The 15,449-nt window shown below is 42.8% G+C and overlaps 1 protein-coding gene across 6 annotated transcripts in view; it reads right to left on the bottom strand.

Moving 5' to 3' along the window:
* The window catches only part of mffa (mitochondrial fission factor a), a 29,971-nt gene extending 16,722 nt beyond the window's left edge, over positions 1–13,249 (bottom strand). For 5 of the 6 annotated variants that reach the window (XM_080185884.1, XM_080185887.1, XM_080185888.1 and 2 more), the window contains exons 1-4: positions 13,057–13,249; positions 7,836–8,053; positions 5,545–5,708; positions 1,968–2,056 (exon numbers count right to left, since the gene is read on the bottom strand). In XM_080185884.1, the coding sequence (XP_080042010.1) occupies positions 1,968–2,056; positions 5,545–5,708; positions 7,836–8,053; positions 13,057–13,085 (500 nt within the window). In that variant the 5' untranslated portion in view covers positions 13,086–13,249. The remainder of the gene's footprint in view (positions 1–1,967; positions 2,057–5,544; positions 5,709–7,835; positions 8,054–13,056) is intronic. The other variant, XM_080185886.1, reaches the window with a different exon arrangement.
* Positions 13,250–15,449: the final 2,200 nt, after the last annotated feature.

The raw sequence follows: 15,449 nt of genomic DNA, 5'->3' as shown, positions 1-15,449 counted from the left end.
TTCTCTCAGAGGGTTGTCAATATTTTCGAGTGAATTTTTAATTAGAGGAATTGAGGCAAGATTTTGTTCCGAACTTCTTAAAAGTTAGAGATTAATAGTTTCTTCCATTTAAACCCTTAGAAATAGTGACAAATTGGATTTCCCCAGTGTACAATTGTAATGGCGATGCTACTAATATGAGGTAGTTTGTTGCCACAAGGTGGAAAACAATCTTTAAAAATGGTCACTGATTTATTTGTCACATAATAAGAACTTAAAATGCAAGGAATAACTTAATACATCTGAATCATGCAATTTGGATGAATATTTCTGCACTCTAATCTAATTCTCAAAATGTGATCAGCTAGTGTAATTGAGGGTGCTGTGGGGTTTTATACTTGCAGCACTCTTAAGCCCATTTCTTTAAATGTAGCTAAGATTTCCCTACCAAGTGATCCAACCCTTAAGATGAATTTAGTCTTGAAAGTACATAGAATCCCTCCAATGCAGAAGCAGCCATTCAGCCCATAAAGTCTGCACCGACTTTCCAATAGAGCATCCCACCTAAATCCTAACTCTGTAAGCAAGTGCACTGACCCCACCAATCCCCCTAACCTATATATCCTGGGACACAAATGAGCAATTTAGCACGGCCAATTAACCCCAACTGCACATTTTTGGATTGTAGGAGAAAAGACATGGGGAGAGCTTGCAAACTCCACACAGTCATCCTAGGACGGAATTGAACCTGGTCCCTGGCGTAATGAGGCCACAGTGCTAACCACTGTGCCCTGCTGTCCCTTGCATTATCAATTAAATTATTAAGCCTGCGAATCAATGCTACTACTTTCTGATTCCCACAGGAGTCCTTTTGGCCCATTGAGTCTGTACTGACCACATGCCACCTAGGCCCTATTCTTGTAACCCCATACATTTATCCTGCTAATACCTCCTGACACTAAGGGTCAATTTAGCATGGCCAATCAACCTAGCGTGCACATCTTTGGAATGTGGGGGGAAACTGGAACACAGACAAGGGAAGAAAGTGCAAACTCTGCACTGACTGTGACCCGAGGCCAGAATTGAATTTGGGTCTCTGGCACGGAGGCAGCAGTGCTAACCACTGTGCCACCATGCTGCCCCCTCATATTTGCTACTTTTCATTGTGTTCTGTCAGACATCTTCATTTAATTGCAATTTTGGATTAATTAATAGTGGGCACGTGACACATTGCATCCCCAAACGTTGTGCAAGATGTCAAAGGACAAATTAGGATTCTTTGCTTTTTCAACCTGATAACTACGTGTGGATGAGCCATTTGGCTACAAAGCAACTAACTTAGATCCTCCTATCAAATACCATCTTTAAGTTCACTGTACAGTATAGAATGATTATTACAAATCACTTTTTCTGAAACCATTTGCTTTAAAAAAAATTAGAATAATGATAAGATCTCCACAGAAATTAGTGGGATGGAGAAAAACGATAGAAAACCCAAAACTAATTTGAAAAATCCACCTTAATGATATTGGACTCATCTCTTCTCTTATTAAAGTACAGCAAATAAAACAGAACTGTGTTTTCAAATTATATAGTTATCATAAACATTTACATTATAATTTACTGTTCAGCTTCCCATTGTTGAATCAAAGTGAAAGGGGAAGCAGCTTCTCGTTATGGGGAAAGATTAGGGTAATTTCAATGAGCTTTGATCAAGGTCATTAAAATGGATAATCTAACAAAAAACTAAATGTACTGTAGGACAAGAGGGCTTCATCAGCAAGAACATTGTTTCAAGGTCTAGGTCATTTCGTACAAAACTGGCCATGCTTAAAAAGCAATAAAGCAACAACCACAACTATGGATGGTGTAAGACATAACTTACCAGCTTCGGTTTGGGAAACAAGGCACCAAAGGAACACAAGAGGAAGAAAGAAAGATTACTGAGCCTTTCAATGGAACTGAAATTTTGTCTGAGGCCTACTCACATGGACTCTGTTCTGACAAGCTGCCCATTCTGTCGGGCAGCATTTTCACTCATTGAACGCTCCCTCCGCACACGACTATGTGAACGAACCTGAAAAGAAGGTATTCAGTAAGCAGACAAATTTGTCTAAGTATTTCCAAGTTAAAAACACCTGCAATTTATGAAACAACCGCTTTCTTTCAGAGGAAGCTTTCAACACCCAAGATATTTCCTTCTTGTGGACAGCTTGTGAAACAAATCAGCAACTGCCCTCCTTCTATAATCCTCATAATCCTTGATAAGGAAGGGTAGGAGAAACTATGAAGCTGGGCTAGCGCTTAATATAAAAAAGGATAGCAAGAGTTTTTATACATATATAAAAAGGAAGAGGCTGGCTAGGGTGAATGTTGGTCCTTTAGAGGATGAGAAAGGGGACCTAGTGGTAGGGGATGGGGATATGGCTAAGGTATTGAATAACTTTTTTGTTTCTGTCTTCACGGAGGAGGACGTGAATAATTTGCCGGGTGTTAGCGATGGAAAGGTGGTAGGACTGGAGGGTCTTAATGACATTACTGTTACTAGAAAGGCGGTGCTCGACAGACTGGAGGGGCTGATTGTGGACAAGTCCCCAGGACCGGATGGAATGCATCCGAGGGTTCTGAAAGAAATGGCGGAGGTGATAGTGGATGCCTTGGTGGTTATTTTCCAAACGTCGCTGGATTCCGGGGAAGTGCCGGATGATTGGAAAACGGCTAATGTTACGCCGCTGTTTAAGAAAGGTGCCAGGCAAAAGGCGGGGAATTATAGGCCGGTTAGTTTAACGTCTGTGGTAGGTAAAATGTTAGAATCTGTCATTAAGGAGGAAATTGCAAGGCATCTTGAAGGGAATTGCTTGATAGAGCAGACGCAGCACGGTTTCATTAAAGGGAAGTCGTGTCTGACAAATTTACTGGAGTTCTATGAGGATGTGTCTAGGGCGGTGGATAGAGGAGAGCCGGTGGATGTGGTCTTTCTTGATTTTCAGAAGGCGTTTGACAAAGTACCTCACAAGAGGTTATTGCAGAAGGTCGAGGGACATGGAGTTGGGGGTAGGGTGTTAGCGTGGATAGAGGATTGGTTGTCAAATAGGAGGCAGAGAGTGGGGGTCAACGGGTGCTATTCGGATTGGCGGATGGTGACTAGTGGAGTGCCCCAGGGGTCGGTGCTGGGGCCTCAGGTATTTACCATTTATATAGATGATCTGGAGGAGGGAACCGAGTGTAGAGTGTCGAAATTTGCTGATGACACCAAGATTGGGGGAACGGCAAATTGTGCGGAGGGTGTGGAGAGTCTGCAGAAGGATCTAGATAGGCTGGGCGAATGGGCCAGGAAATGGCAAATGGAATTTAATGTTGGCAAGTGTGAGGTGGTCCACTTTGGTAGGAAGAATGGTAGGAAGGACTATTACTTACGGGGCGAAAAACTGCAGCAGGCGACGGTGCAGAGGGACCTCGGGGTCCTTGTGCATGAGTGGCAAAAACCCAGCTTGCAGGTGCAGCAGGTGGTCAGGAAGGCGAATGGGATGCTGGCCTTCATAGCGAAGGGGATTGAATATAAAAGTAGGGAGGTCTTGCTGCAGCTGTATAGGGCATTGGTGAGGCCGCAACTGGAGTACTGTGTGCATTTTTGGGCGCCACACCTGCGCAAAGATATTTTGGCCTTGGGAGTGCAGAGGAGGTTTACTAGGCTGATACCGGAGTTGAGGGGGTTGAGCTATGAGGAGAGGCTGAATAAACTGGACGTGTACTCGTTAGAGTTTAGAAGAATGAGAGGAGATCTCATTGAGACGTATAAGATGATGAATGGGATGGATAGGATAGAGGTGGAAAGACTCTTCCCGCTCAAAAAAGACAATAGGACTAGGGGGCACAGCCTCAAGATAAAAGGGGGGCGGTTTAGAACGGAGTTGAGGAGGAACTTCTTCACTCAAAGGGTGGTGAATCTCTGGAATTCTCTGCCCGTTGAAGTGGTGGAGGCTGCCTCGCTAAATATTTTTAAGATGCGGGTTGATGGGTTTTTGATAGGAGAGGGGATTAAGGGTTATGGGGAAAGGGCGGGAAAGTGGAACTGAGCAGCGACAGATCAGCCATGATGTTATTGAATGGCGGGGCAGGCTCGAAGGGCTGGATGGCCTACTCCTGCTCCTATTTCTTATGTTCTCATTTCTGCTTCTCTCCATTTTCGATTATACCTGATGCTTTTGTTAAGTCTGGTACAGAAATGTGTTAAAAAATTATTTTGGTCTTTATTGCTTCTAATTGAAATTTTGGACATGTTTCTAAGTCTAGACCTCCAAGTTAAAAATGACAAATACTTTTTCAGCACCAGCCTAGGCAATAGTTCATTTTCATATACTACTGGAAGTGGGCAGCACAGTGGGACAATGATTAGCACTGCTGCCTCACAGCGCTAGGGATCCGGGTTCAATTCTGGCCATGGTCACTGTCTGTGCAGAGTTTGCATATTCTCCCTGCGTCTACATGGGTTTCCTCTGGGTGCTTCGGTTTCCTCCCACAGACCGTAAGACGTACTGGTTAGATGCACTGGCCGTGCTAAATTCTCCCTCAGTGTACCCGAACAGACACTGGAGTGTGGTGACTAGGAGATTCTCACATTAACTTCATTGCTGTGTTAATGTAAATCTACTTCTGACACTAATATAAAAAAAGCTTCCTGCACAGAAACAGATTAAATAGGAAACTAATACAAACATTGCTTGATGCTATTATAGCATTAAAAGATGGCAGTACTTTAAATAAACGAAGAAAACATTTGACAGCAATTGCAGCAGAAGGTTTAAGGGAAGAATGATCATGCATCCAAAGAATACATTAAGTCATGTGGCACCTGTGGAGGACATGAGGGATGGAGTTTGGGGTTTCACTAAAGTCGCTTGAGATTTGAAACTTTTAAACCAAATTTTCACTTAAAAAAATAAATGAAGTGGGTAGAACTGATGCCATAATAAGGTACAATATATGTGTGGTGTATGCAGGAATGGGCTTGGTAGCTGAATAAACTTGCTTTTTGTTTTCTGTTCCTGTGACAGAGGAACTCATTTTGCTTAATATTCCATAATGTCATGCAATACAGCCAATCCCCAAATCACCTTCACACCCTCAACATGTTCGGTATAAACCTACCGCAAATGGCTGAGGTATGACATGAGTACACTGCCTGAAATGTCGAGGCTTACCAGTTCTAAGGCACTCTTTGAAGTAACAACTGCTCTTTCCAAAGCAAACTTCATATGGTGCAAGTGTAAAATGATCTTACTCATTTAAATACCAGCTGAATCACGCACAAACCAAATTATAAGAGAATTTTTGGTTATTATGGTGTTTCCCAGTAAGAAGCTTCAATAGAGAAAAACTACAACACCCAGAGTAACTACGAAACACACACATTTTATAGGTTGCATGATCAAAATGAAAATGATAAATCATTAGTTAACACTCTAGTTGCTGAAGAGAAACCCTGACAGATGACAAAGAAAAATGACCGTAAAAATACTACATATTTGGCTGCCCAAAAGACAGCTTGTATCATTATCTACTTACTTCCTCATTCTGTGGTGTTGGAGCAACAGGTTGCTCAAGATCCAAGAAATCTAAAGGCTGCTCGCTTAAAGTGAGCACACGAGGAGGAGTTTTCAATGCCAAAGGTTCTGTAGGGGTTGATGTCATAAGATCAAGATCCCTTGGTCTGGAATTGTTATGGTCACCTAGAACACCAATCAGCACAGTATGTCACACTTTAGATGGGTTTTTAGGTTCATACAATTACTAAAACTTGTAAAAAGTGATACACTAATCAAACACTAATTGTAAAGTAGACAAAAAGTCCTACCAACCAAACGTTGGCCAGCACAACACTGAAAATGCAGGACCATCAGTAAGATTTAGAAAGGAGGAGGACTTTAATAACATCAGACTGGTGCCTTTGGAAAAGGATTTAATCCTTTCCAGCTTGGGGTGGTTTTGAGACTTGCTTCATTGCCCTACCTGTGGTTGAGATCGTAGCTCTGTCGGTCAGACCTGCCATTGGACAGATACTGAACAGTTTTGCTTTCTCCTTCAGCATTAACATTAAACATTCACACCCATTGTAAAGAATGCAACATTATTCAAAATTGGAGGTGCAGGCATAAGACTACACCATTTAATAAGATCCTGGCTGATCTTCTACTTCGACTCCACTTCCAGGGCTCTCTAAGATAGGATTCCAAACACAATTGTAATACTTTGCAGGAACCAGTGTCTCCGCCCCTTTCCCTTAGAGGGAGGAACATAATTGATACAAAACCTCCAAATTAAAACGTTCTGTAATATTTATGCTTTGATTAAATTAAGACAACTGACAGACTGAAGGGTTTTTTTTCATGCTACCGATCTTTTCTGGATGAGGGTATAAATGGAAAGCCCATCGTAAGGACAAATACCACCTTTTTAAAACTTGCTATGCATGTCACAATATCCTTCGGCTGTATCTGAACCTCCTTCCTCTTCCACCCCACTGAATACTCCAACACTTTAATTACTACTCCAGATCGTAGATGTTTTAATGCTAATATAAACTGTAATACATATGAATCCTGAATGAGACCGTCTTGCACTCTCAGTCCACAGGAAGAGCGGTCAGAGTACTACCCTCAGGTTAGAGAAAGATGGAACAGCATGGAATAAAATCCAATCTCTAGGCAACGAGGAGGAGGATGGAGCAAAAATAAGTTTTTGAAAGCAGTAACAATAGACTAGGACAGTAAATTTCTCCATATTGCAACCGTGACTACACTTCAAAAGTGTCAGAACCAGAGATTGTGAAAGGCTCCATAGCAATGTAAGCCTTCGTTCCACGTTTGGTTTTAAAAATAAGATTTAATAAAGAGTCAGTGCTGTGACAAGTTGTTTGATGGGCAATCCAGAGAATGCCCTCAGTTGTGGTTCAGTGCTTCTAGGCAAGCAGCAGGAGATGTTCCATTGGGCCGTGTGCATGATCTGAACTGTGAGCTACATTTGCAGGGAAGAGATGGGAAAGGCGTTGGATGGAAGTCCAATGGACTTCATAATTAGTCATTCAATCCCCCGTGTAGAGACTTGGTCTTACAACTGAAAAACACCTCTCACACAAGAATCATTTGGATTAACATCTGGATTAAGCAGCTGTTGATGAATACGTTTAGAAAGCATCAGTGCATTTGAACATCATGATCAAAGGAGCTGTTAGGTCTATCAGATAGCTGGGGTAATTCTGAAACTTCAGGAGTCTGCTGCACAGAAACACATTCATCAATTTGGAGACTGGTGGCGTAGGGAGGATTTCCAAGACAGAAGTCAGTGAAGATCTCCAATAGAACTGGTCAACTTCAGAGCTAAAGACTGGTGCGCTTTCTTCTAGAATAAGGTAAGGCTTAGAAATAACCTGATAGAGATCTTCACAACTGTGGAAATGTTTAATTGAGTAGGCGTAGAGGTAACGTTTCAACATACTGGTTAGACTAGAACTAGTAGCCACCAATATAAAAAAAGTGCTAAAAACCCTTTTACCCAGAGTGTGGTGAGAATGTGGAACTTGCTATCACATGGTGTGATTGAGGCAATTAGCATAGATGAATTTAAGAGTAAACTAGATAGGTAAACAAGACAGAAAGGAATAAAAACATATACTGATAGAGTTAGATGAAGAGGAAAGCTAGTGTATATGGAGCATATACACTAGCTTATACAAATTGAGCCAAATGGTGTTATACCATGCTATACATTCAATGTTAGAATTCTATGTTATACATTCAATGCAATTCAATTGCTGCATAATATTTCAAAAGCTGCAGCCTGAACCAGGAATGCAGTACCTGCTATAAAAATCCTTTCTGGCACTTCCATCACAACTGTGGTGCTCTGACAATCTCCTTTTGCCCATTTGTCTTCAACATCCTCTGCTGCTACCTGTAGCTTCTCGGGAACTCTCATTCGCTGGCTAATGCCTTCAGTGTAATCCATTTCATACTGGATGCGGTTAATTTCTGCCATATCAGCGGTGGGAGAAGGAAATGCTGCCACGTTCATGATACTGAAAGTAATGATGATTGTCAGACCAAGGCATGGCAACCATAAAAGAAGTTAAAGATTAGTTAAAACACAGACTTTCAACTGCAAGACAACACACATGAAACTGAAATGGAACATACCAGAAATTAAAATAATTCTGACCAAGGATAACTGGTAAAGTTGCCATAGTCCCAGATGATCATAGTCTGCTCTCCCCCTCAAGAGGGGGGACTGGTGGTGATTTAACCCGAGGACCACCATACCTCAGGTAAGGGGCAAGGTTGAGAAGGCGGGGCCTTCATGAATAACCTCAGCCAGTACGCTTGAATGCACACTGTTGGTGTCGTATCACAAACCAGCTGTCCAGCCAATTGAACTAACTGATCCCCACAAGAATAGCCACATCACTAAACAGCCCCCAAGCTGTGTTCTCCCCACTTTTTTGTGTTGGTCCTTAGCAGCTCAAACATCTGAGAAGTTAGTGAACACAATAAAATTAGATTAGCTACTACAGTATCTCTTCGCTGATTTACAATCTGCGTATGTCAATGCTGCATTGTCACTAGTACTTCAGAAAAGCATGATGGCAGATGTGTGAAATTTTCAACCATCCAGCACACTCAGTCACTGATACAATTGCAATTTTTGGAATTGGACAAAAACACTTGTGTTGTCACTAGAGGCACCAATTTGAGCTACATTATACTACAACAGTAACTTGTATTTACATAGCAGCTTTAACAAATAAAATGTCCCAAGGTGCTTCACAAAGGCACATTCACCAAAAAAAAGACGCTGGATCAAGGAAGGAACATAAGAACAAGGAGCAGGATTAGGCCAACTCTGAGCCAACTCTGCCATTCAATAAGATCATGGTTGATCTTTGCATGGACTCAGCTCCACTTACCCGCCTGCTCACCATAACCCTTAAATTCTTTTACTATTCAAATATTTATCTATCCTTGCCTGAAAAACATTCAATGAGGTAGCCTCAACTGATTTACTGGGCAGGGAATTCCACAGATTCACAACCCTTTGTGTGAAGACATTCCTCCTCAACTCAGTCCTAAATATGCTTCCCCTTATTTTGAGGCTATGTCCCCTTGTTCTAGTTTCACCTGCCAGTGGAAACAACTTCCCTGCTTCTATCTTACCTATTCCCTTCATAATCTTATATGTTTCTATAAGATCCACCTTCATTCTTCTGAATTCCAATGAGTATAGCCCCAGTCTACTCAGTCTGTCCTCGTAAGCCAACCCTCTCAACTCTGAAATCAATCCCTTCAGTGCCAATATATCCTTTTTCAAGTAAGGAGATCAAAACTGTACACAGTACTCCAAGTGTGACCTCACCAGTACCTTATACAGCTGCAACACAACTTTGCTGTTTTTAAACTCCATCCCTCTAATAATGAAGGTCAAAATTCCATACACCTTCTTAATTACTTCTGCACCTGCAGGAGATAATAGGATGGTGACATAAGCTGTCTAAAAGAAGTGGGCTTGAGGATGAAATTCCAGAGTGTGGGGCACACTCCCTAATGCAGTAGGAGGCCATTTGGTCCATTGGGTTTGTGCCGACTCATGGACAAGAGTATCTCGCCCAGGCCCTCTCCTTGTTACACAACACATTTACCATGGTGAATCCATCTAACCTGCACGTTTTTGGACGGTGGGAGGAAACCGGAGCACCCGAAGAAATTCATGCCACACGGGAAGAATGTCCGTGCGGAGTCTGCACAGTCACCTAAGGCCAGAATTGAACCCAGATCCCCTGCACTGCGAGGCAGCAGTGCTAACCACTTGCTACCCAGAACAGTGAATGTAGTTCCTAGTATCACGACAAAGAGAAGGGAGTGCAGAAAGATGGAACACTGTTAATCCTAAAGATGGTAGCAGTGGATGCCAGCTAATGGGATGTATAACTAATGTTGAGGCTGGATCAACTGCTAATATTAACACCACATTATACAACATTGGAGTATATAGAGTGGGATTCTCTGGCCGCGCTTGGCCCAAAACTGGAGAATCCCCCACCCAAGGTCAATGGGCCTTTGCGTGGTTTGCGCGCACGCCCCCCCCCACCCACCATTCGCTACAATTCCCATGGCAAGCGGGACAGAAGAATTCCCCCCCCCGCCCCCCCGTAATTCTTATATTTACAACCTATAGAGTAATGCAGTCACCATTATAATTTGCACTATTCACACTATTAGGTCAGTGAATCAGTAAACGAAAGCATAAATTTAAGGCCATTGTCGATAGGAAAGGTTGTGTTTGTTTATGCAGTGGGTTGATGGAATATGGAGACAGTATTGGCAGAACACGTACAGCAGCAAAAGGAAAAACAGCTGAAAATTATAAAATCATAGAACCTCTCCCTACAATGCAGAAAGAGGCCATTCGAGTCTCTGAAACAGCATCTGACTCAGGCCCTCCCCTTTGTCCTATCCCCAGAATCCCTTACACTTATCATGGCAAATCCATCTTTGGACACCCAGGGGCATTTTAGCATGGCCAATCCCCCTAACCTGCACATCTCTGGAAAATGAAAAATGGTATGGGGAGAAAGGTGGGGGAATGTGCCCAAATGATTAACTTTTTCAGTGTTCCCTAAGATATGATAACCTTTTTATGTTGCAAAATTACATTTTTACCACTTTAACTATATTTTACAGATTAGCATGCTTTCAAATTTTAAATATATAATATATGATCTTGTTATCATCTGGGGCTGGTTAGCTCAGTTAGCTGGTGTGTTGTTCAGAACAACATTAACAGCACGTGTTCAATTCCTGGATTGTCTTTAGCTGACTTGGGACCTGCCTCCACACACTGCCTAAGATGGTGGAAGGTAATGGCAAACAAAAACTGCCATGAAAATTGCTCTGGATGAAGAATCAGCATATAACCTGCCTTCAGGTAAAGCATGCATGGCATGACATTATTTACTGTACTCAAGTTAGATTTTCAAAATGCCTTTCAAAAGAGAATCCACTTGCTTTTACTCTCTCTACCATCCCTAGAAAAAGTATTCAAATGATGCTCATGATCCCCAGCCAAAATATTCTAGGGATAAGTATTATCGCAAGATTTGAGGAGGGATTTGCTCAATTCTGGCAATCAGTCTGAGGTAAATTAACAAAATATGGGTAAATATATAAGAGGAAAATTAATTACTTCTGTGCATGTCTTTTAGTATTGCACAGATGTCAGCCTCAATGCCTAAATGATGCAAACATCTTAATGAGTGTGCTACCATAGAGAACTAAAGTTGAAATTAATTATCTCTCTCCTACAAATCCATCATAATTCTCCAATATTTACAGAAGTGACAGAAGGAAAGTAATTTTTATTTGAAGAGAATTACTGGGTTGCAAGTATTGGAGCAGTTTATAAACAGAGGGAATACGATCACTTCTTGGGGATATCGAACAGTACACAGCAGCACCATAGTTACTGAGCCCCTCTCCAGATCTTTCACACTACAGCGGTGATTATGTTCAAAATATTCCCCTGCAGCCTCTATCACACGCAGTATATTTGCGTATTGACAGTTGCATCCATGGGATAGAATTTCCATATAGCTGAGGCCATATTTTAAGGATTCGCATGTAAAAGCGAATGTTTTCATTAACACAAACATTAGTTAAAGGAAGAATAGCTGTGGGGAAGTAAAAATGAAAACAAAAGCAAAACCAAAATAATGTACTAAATACTAAAACGAAAACAAAAAATGCTGGAAAATCTCAGCAGGTCTGACAGCATTTGTGGAGACCAGATAGAGCCAACTTTTCGAACACACCAGCTAACTGAGCTAATCAGACCTTTTGTCAGATCGGCTCTGAAGGTCATCAAGACTCGGAACCTTGGCTTTATTCTCTCTGATGTGGAGATGCCAGCGTTAGACTGGGGCAAACACCGTAAGAAGTCTCACAACACCAAGTTGAAGTCCAACAGGTTTATTTGATAGCAAAAGCCACTAGCTTTTGGAGCAGCACTCTGAAAGCTAGTGGCTTTTGCTACCAAATAAACCTGTTGGACTTTAACCTGGTGTTGTGAGACTTCTTACTCTATTCTCTCTCCACAGATGCTGTCAAACCTGCTGACATTTTCCAGCATTTATTGTTTTTGTTTCAGGTTCCAGCATCTGCAGTATTTTGCTTTTATCCAAACAATAAAACTTCAGCCCTGGCAAGAAATGACACTGCAAAAGCAACTAGTTACAACAGTTAGATCTCTGAAAATCTTTGCTGTTGAACGACAAATTGAAAGCACTTCACCGTTATTAGAATACTTCCTCTTGTAAGCTGCCATTTTAAATATGTCCATTCTGAGACCTCTGACAATACTGCACTGTAACCGATGCCCAGAATTATAAGTACACCTCTCAATTTTCTCCTGCAGTTTCTACTCATTGCCAGTCTTCTCATCAGTGTGGAAAATACAGATGTGACCATTACAAGATTTCCATTTTCTTCCTGGTAGCCATCTTGCCCCAGACACTTGAAAACACTTACCAAAACACCCTCCAACTTTCTTTCATTCATTTCCACCTTCAATAGCCTCCCTAAAATCACTTGAATTGTTCGATTTTTCGGATGAACAGCGCTGGAACAAGTCTCCTACATTGAAGCCATTATATAATATCACATAGGTACTACGCTATACACAATGTCTACACGAATGGTTGCCACTCTACCTTGTAAAAGGGGGACCACTGGGTGTCCGGTGGATGAGGATAATTGCAAAGCAGACGGGTATTGAGGCCTCGCATTAGGTTTTGACCTCAAAGAGCAAGCCCTAATAGATTGGGACCAAGATCTCCAAGCCCAACACCAGCTAACACCATCGCTGAGTGGGAACCTCGCAGTGTGAAGCTGTCAACCCAGGGCCAAATGTGTCAGCGAGGGAAATAAACGGTGGGGGATACAGACCAGATGTGGAAAGGGTCAAAATAATGTCCTTCACTTGGATTTCATTTTAAAATGATTGATCTGGTACCATTTCTTGGGAGAAGTTTACCTAAAGGCTCTCCCCGCACGCCCCCGCATTCTGCTCTTATTTTCCACCCTGTGTTTACCTCCACACGGCCGGACCTGCGGCGACTTCACTGGGAAGAGAGAGGAGGCCGGGACTCCAACACGATTCCAGGCCGCAGCTTCCCAGTTAAGAACGAAACTTGTCTATATTTGTTTCTCTTTTTCCCCCCCTCCCTCCCCCCGGGTTGAATTCGGAGTTCCGCCCCGCAATCACGCCGTCGGAACCATTCTCGAAGAGGCGGAGACCCAAGCGGTCGGTTCCAGCGACCGGGAAAAAAGCCGCAAGACGTGAACGGAGCGGGACTATTCGGCCCCCGTAACGGAGGCGGAGGGGGCGGCGACCAGCACTGCGCACGCTCGTCAACGGCTCCGGCTCAGGTACGCGACGGCGCGCACGCTCTGCCGTGCTGTCCTCAAATGCGCATGCGCTATCCGTCCTGACTGTCTGACCCTTTACCGCGGTTGTGTTCGCGGCCAGGTGTCTCTGGGGAGGGAGCATGCGCTGTGCACGGGCGCAGTTGCCGCTTTCCGCGCCCGTTGGGCATTGCAGGGACTGGGGTGCATTATCGACCTTAATAATCACGTTTTAATTTGATGTTTTCAAGTTTCCTTTGTACTTTGATTTTCTTCTGGTTACTCCCCCTCCTTTTGGGGAGCTGCACCTTTTACTTTGTCTTGATTTAACTTGCGTTTGTTTATTTGATTTGACCTTAAAAGTGGCCAAATGCGATTGATTGCGCCTGTAAGCGTACCTGAGGAGATTGTCTGTCGAGCAGCCAGGTACGGTTCAGAGTTTGCAATGTGTGTGAGTGAGTGAGGATTACTGATAAAGAGTGCTTGTAATTATTAACACTAAATCAAGTGCGGAATCAAATCACACTCAGATAACGCAAAGGTTAAAGTTCCTTTTTCGTTTCTGGCTTGAGACCGAGTGTGGATGGCAGTCTCTTTTTTGATTTCATTTATTATTGTCACATGCATTGGGATGCAGTGTAAAGTATTGTTTCTTGCACACTCCACACACAAAGCATACTATTCACAGAGTACGTAGGGGAGAAGGAAAGGAAAGGAGAGGGTGCAGGATATGGTGTTACAATTACAGGTGGGATGTGGAGAACGATCAACTTAATAGAAGGTAGGTCAAATAAAAAAGTCTGATGGCAGCAGGGAAAAAACTTCTTGAGTAGGTTCGTACGTGAGCTTAGACTTTTATATCTTTTTCTACATCAACGGTGAAGTGGAAATTATCAAGAGCTTCAAGTTTTTCTTGTGCACTTTACACACAAAGCATACCGTACATAGAGAAGGAAAGGAAAGAGTGCAGAATGTAGTGTTACAGTCATAGCTAGGGTGTAGAGAGAAATCAATAGAAAATAAGTCTTTTGAATACTCTGCGGGCAGCAGGATAGAAGCTGTTCTTGAATAGGTTGGTATGTGTCCTCAGACTTTTGTTATCTTTTTCCCGACTGAAAAAGGTGCATGGGGTCCTTGATTATGCTGACTGCTTTTCTGAGGCAGCGGGAAGTGTAGACAGTGTCAATGGATGGAAGGCTGGTTTGATTGATGGACTGGACATCATTCATGACCTTTTGTAGTTTCTTGCGGTCTTGGAGCCTTACCAATCTTGCGACTCGGCCAACATTGTCTACTTGATACTTGCAGGAAAGGATGTCCCAAGGCATGGTACATTGGCGAGAGCATGCAGATGCTATGACAATGGATGAAAGGACACTGCTCAAGTTCCCTGTTGGGGAACACTTCAAGAAGTCTCACAACACCAGGTTAAAGTCCAACAGGTTTATTTGGTAGCAAAAGCCACCATCTTTCGGAGCGCATGTTGATCCTTCATCAAGTTGTTCACAAACAGGGGATATAAAGACACAAACGTAGTTTACAAAATAATAGTTGGAATGCGGGTCTTTACAGGTAATCAAGTCTCAAAGGTACAGACAATGTGAGTGGAGAGAGTGTTAAGCACAGGTTAAAGAGATGTGTATTGTTCCAGACAGGACAGTTAGTGAGGTTTTGCAAGCCCAGGCAAGTCGTGGGAGTTACAGATAGTGTGACATGAATCAAAGATCCCATTTGAGGCCATCCTCGTGTGTGCGGAACTTGGCTCTGCTCAGTTTCTGCTCAGCAACTCTGCGCTGTCATGTGTCGTGAAGGCCGCCTTGGAGAACGCTTACCCGAAGATCAGAGGCTGAATGCCCGTAACCGCTGAAGTGTTCCCCAACAGGAAGAAAATACTCTTGCCTGGTGATTGTCGGACAGTGTTCATTCGCCAGCTGTCATCGCGTCTGCATGGTACCATGTACCATGCCTCGGGACATCTTTTCCTGCAGCATATCAGATAGACAATGTTGGCCAAGTTGCAAG

The sequence above is a fragment of the Carcharhinus amblyrhynchos genome, chromosome 3 (genome assembly GCF_965287045.1).
Source record: "Carcharhinus amblyrhynchos chromosome 3, sCarAmb.v2.hapA, whole genome shotgun sequence".
Taxonomy (NCBI): Eukaryota; Metazoa; Chordata; class Chondrichthyes; order Carcharhiniformes; family Carcharhinidae; genus Carcharhinus; species Carcharhinus amblyrhynchos.
The sequence above is the reverse complement of the archived record's forward strand: the minus strand, read 5'-3'. Positions and strand labels throughout refer to the sequence as shown.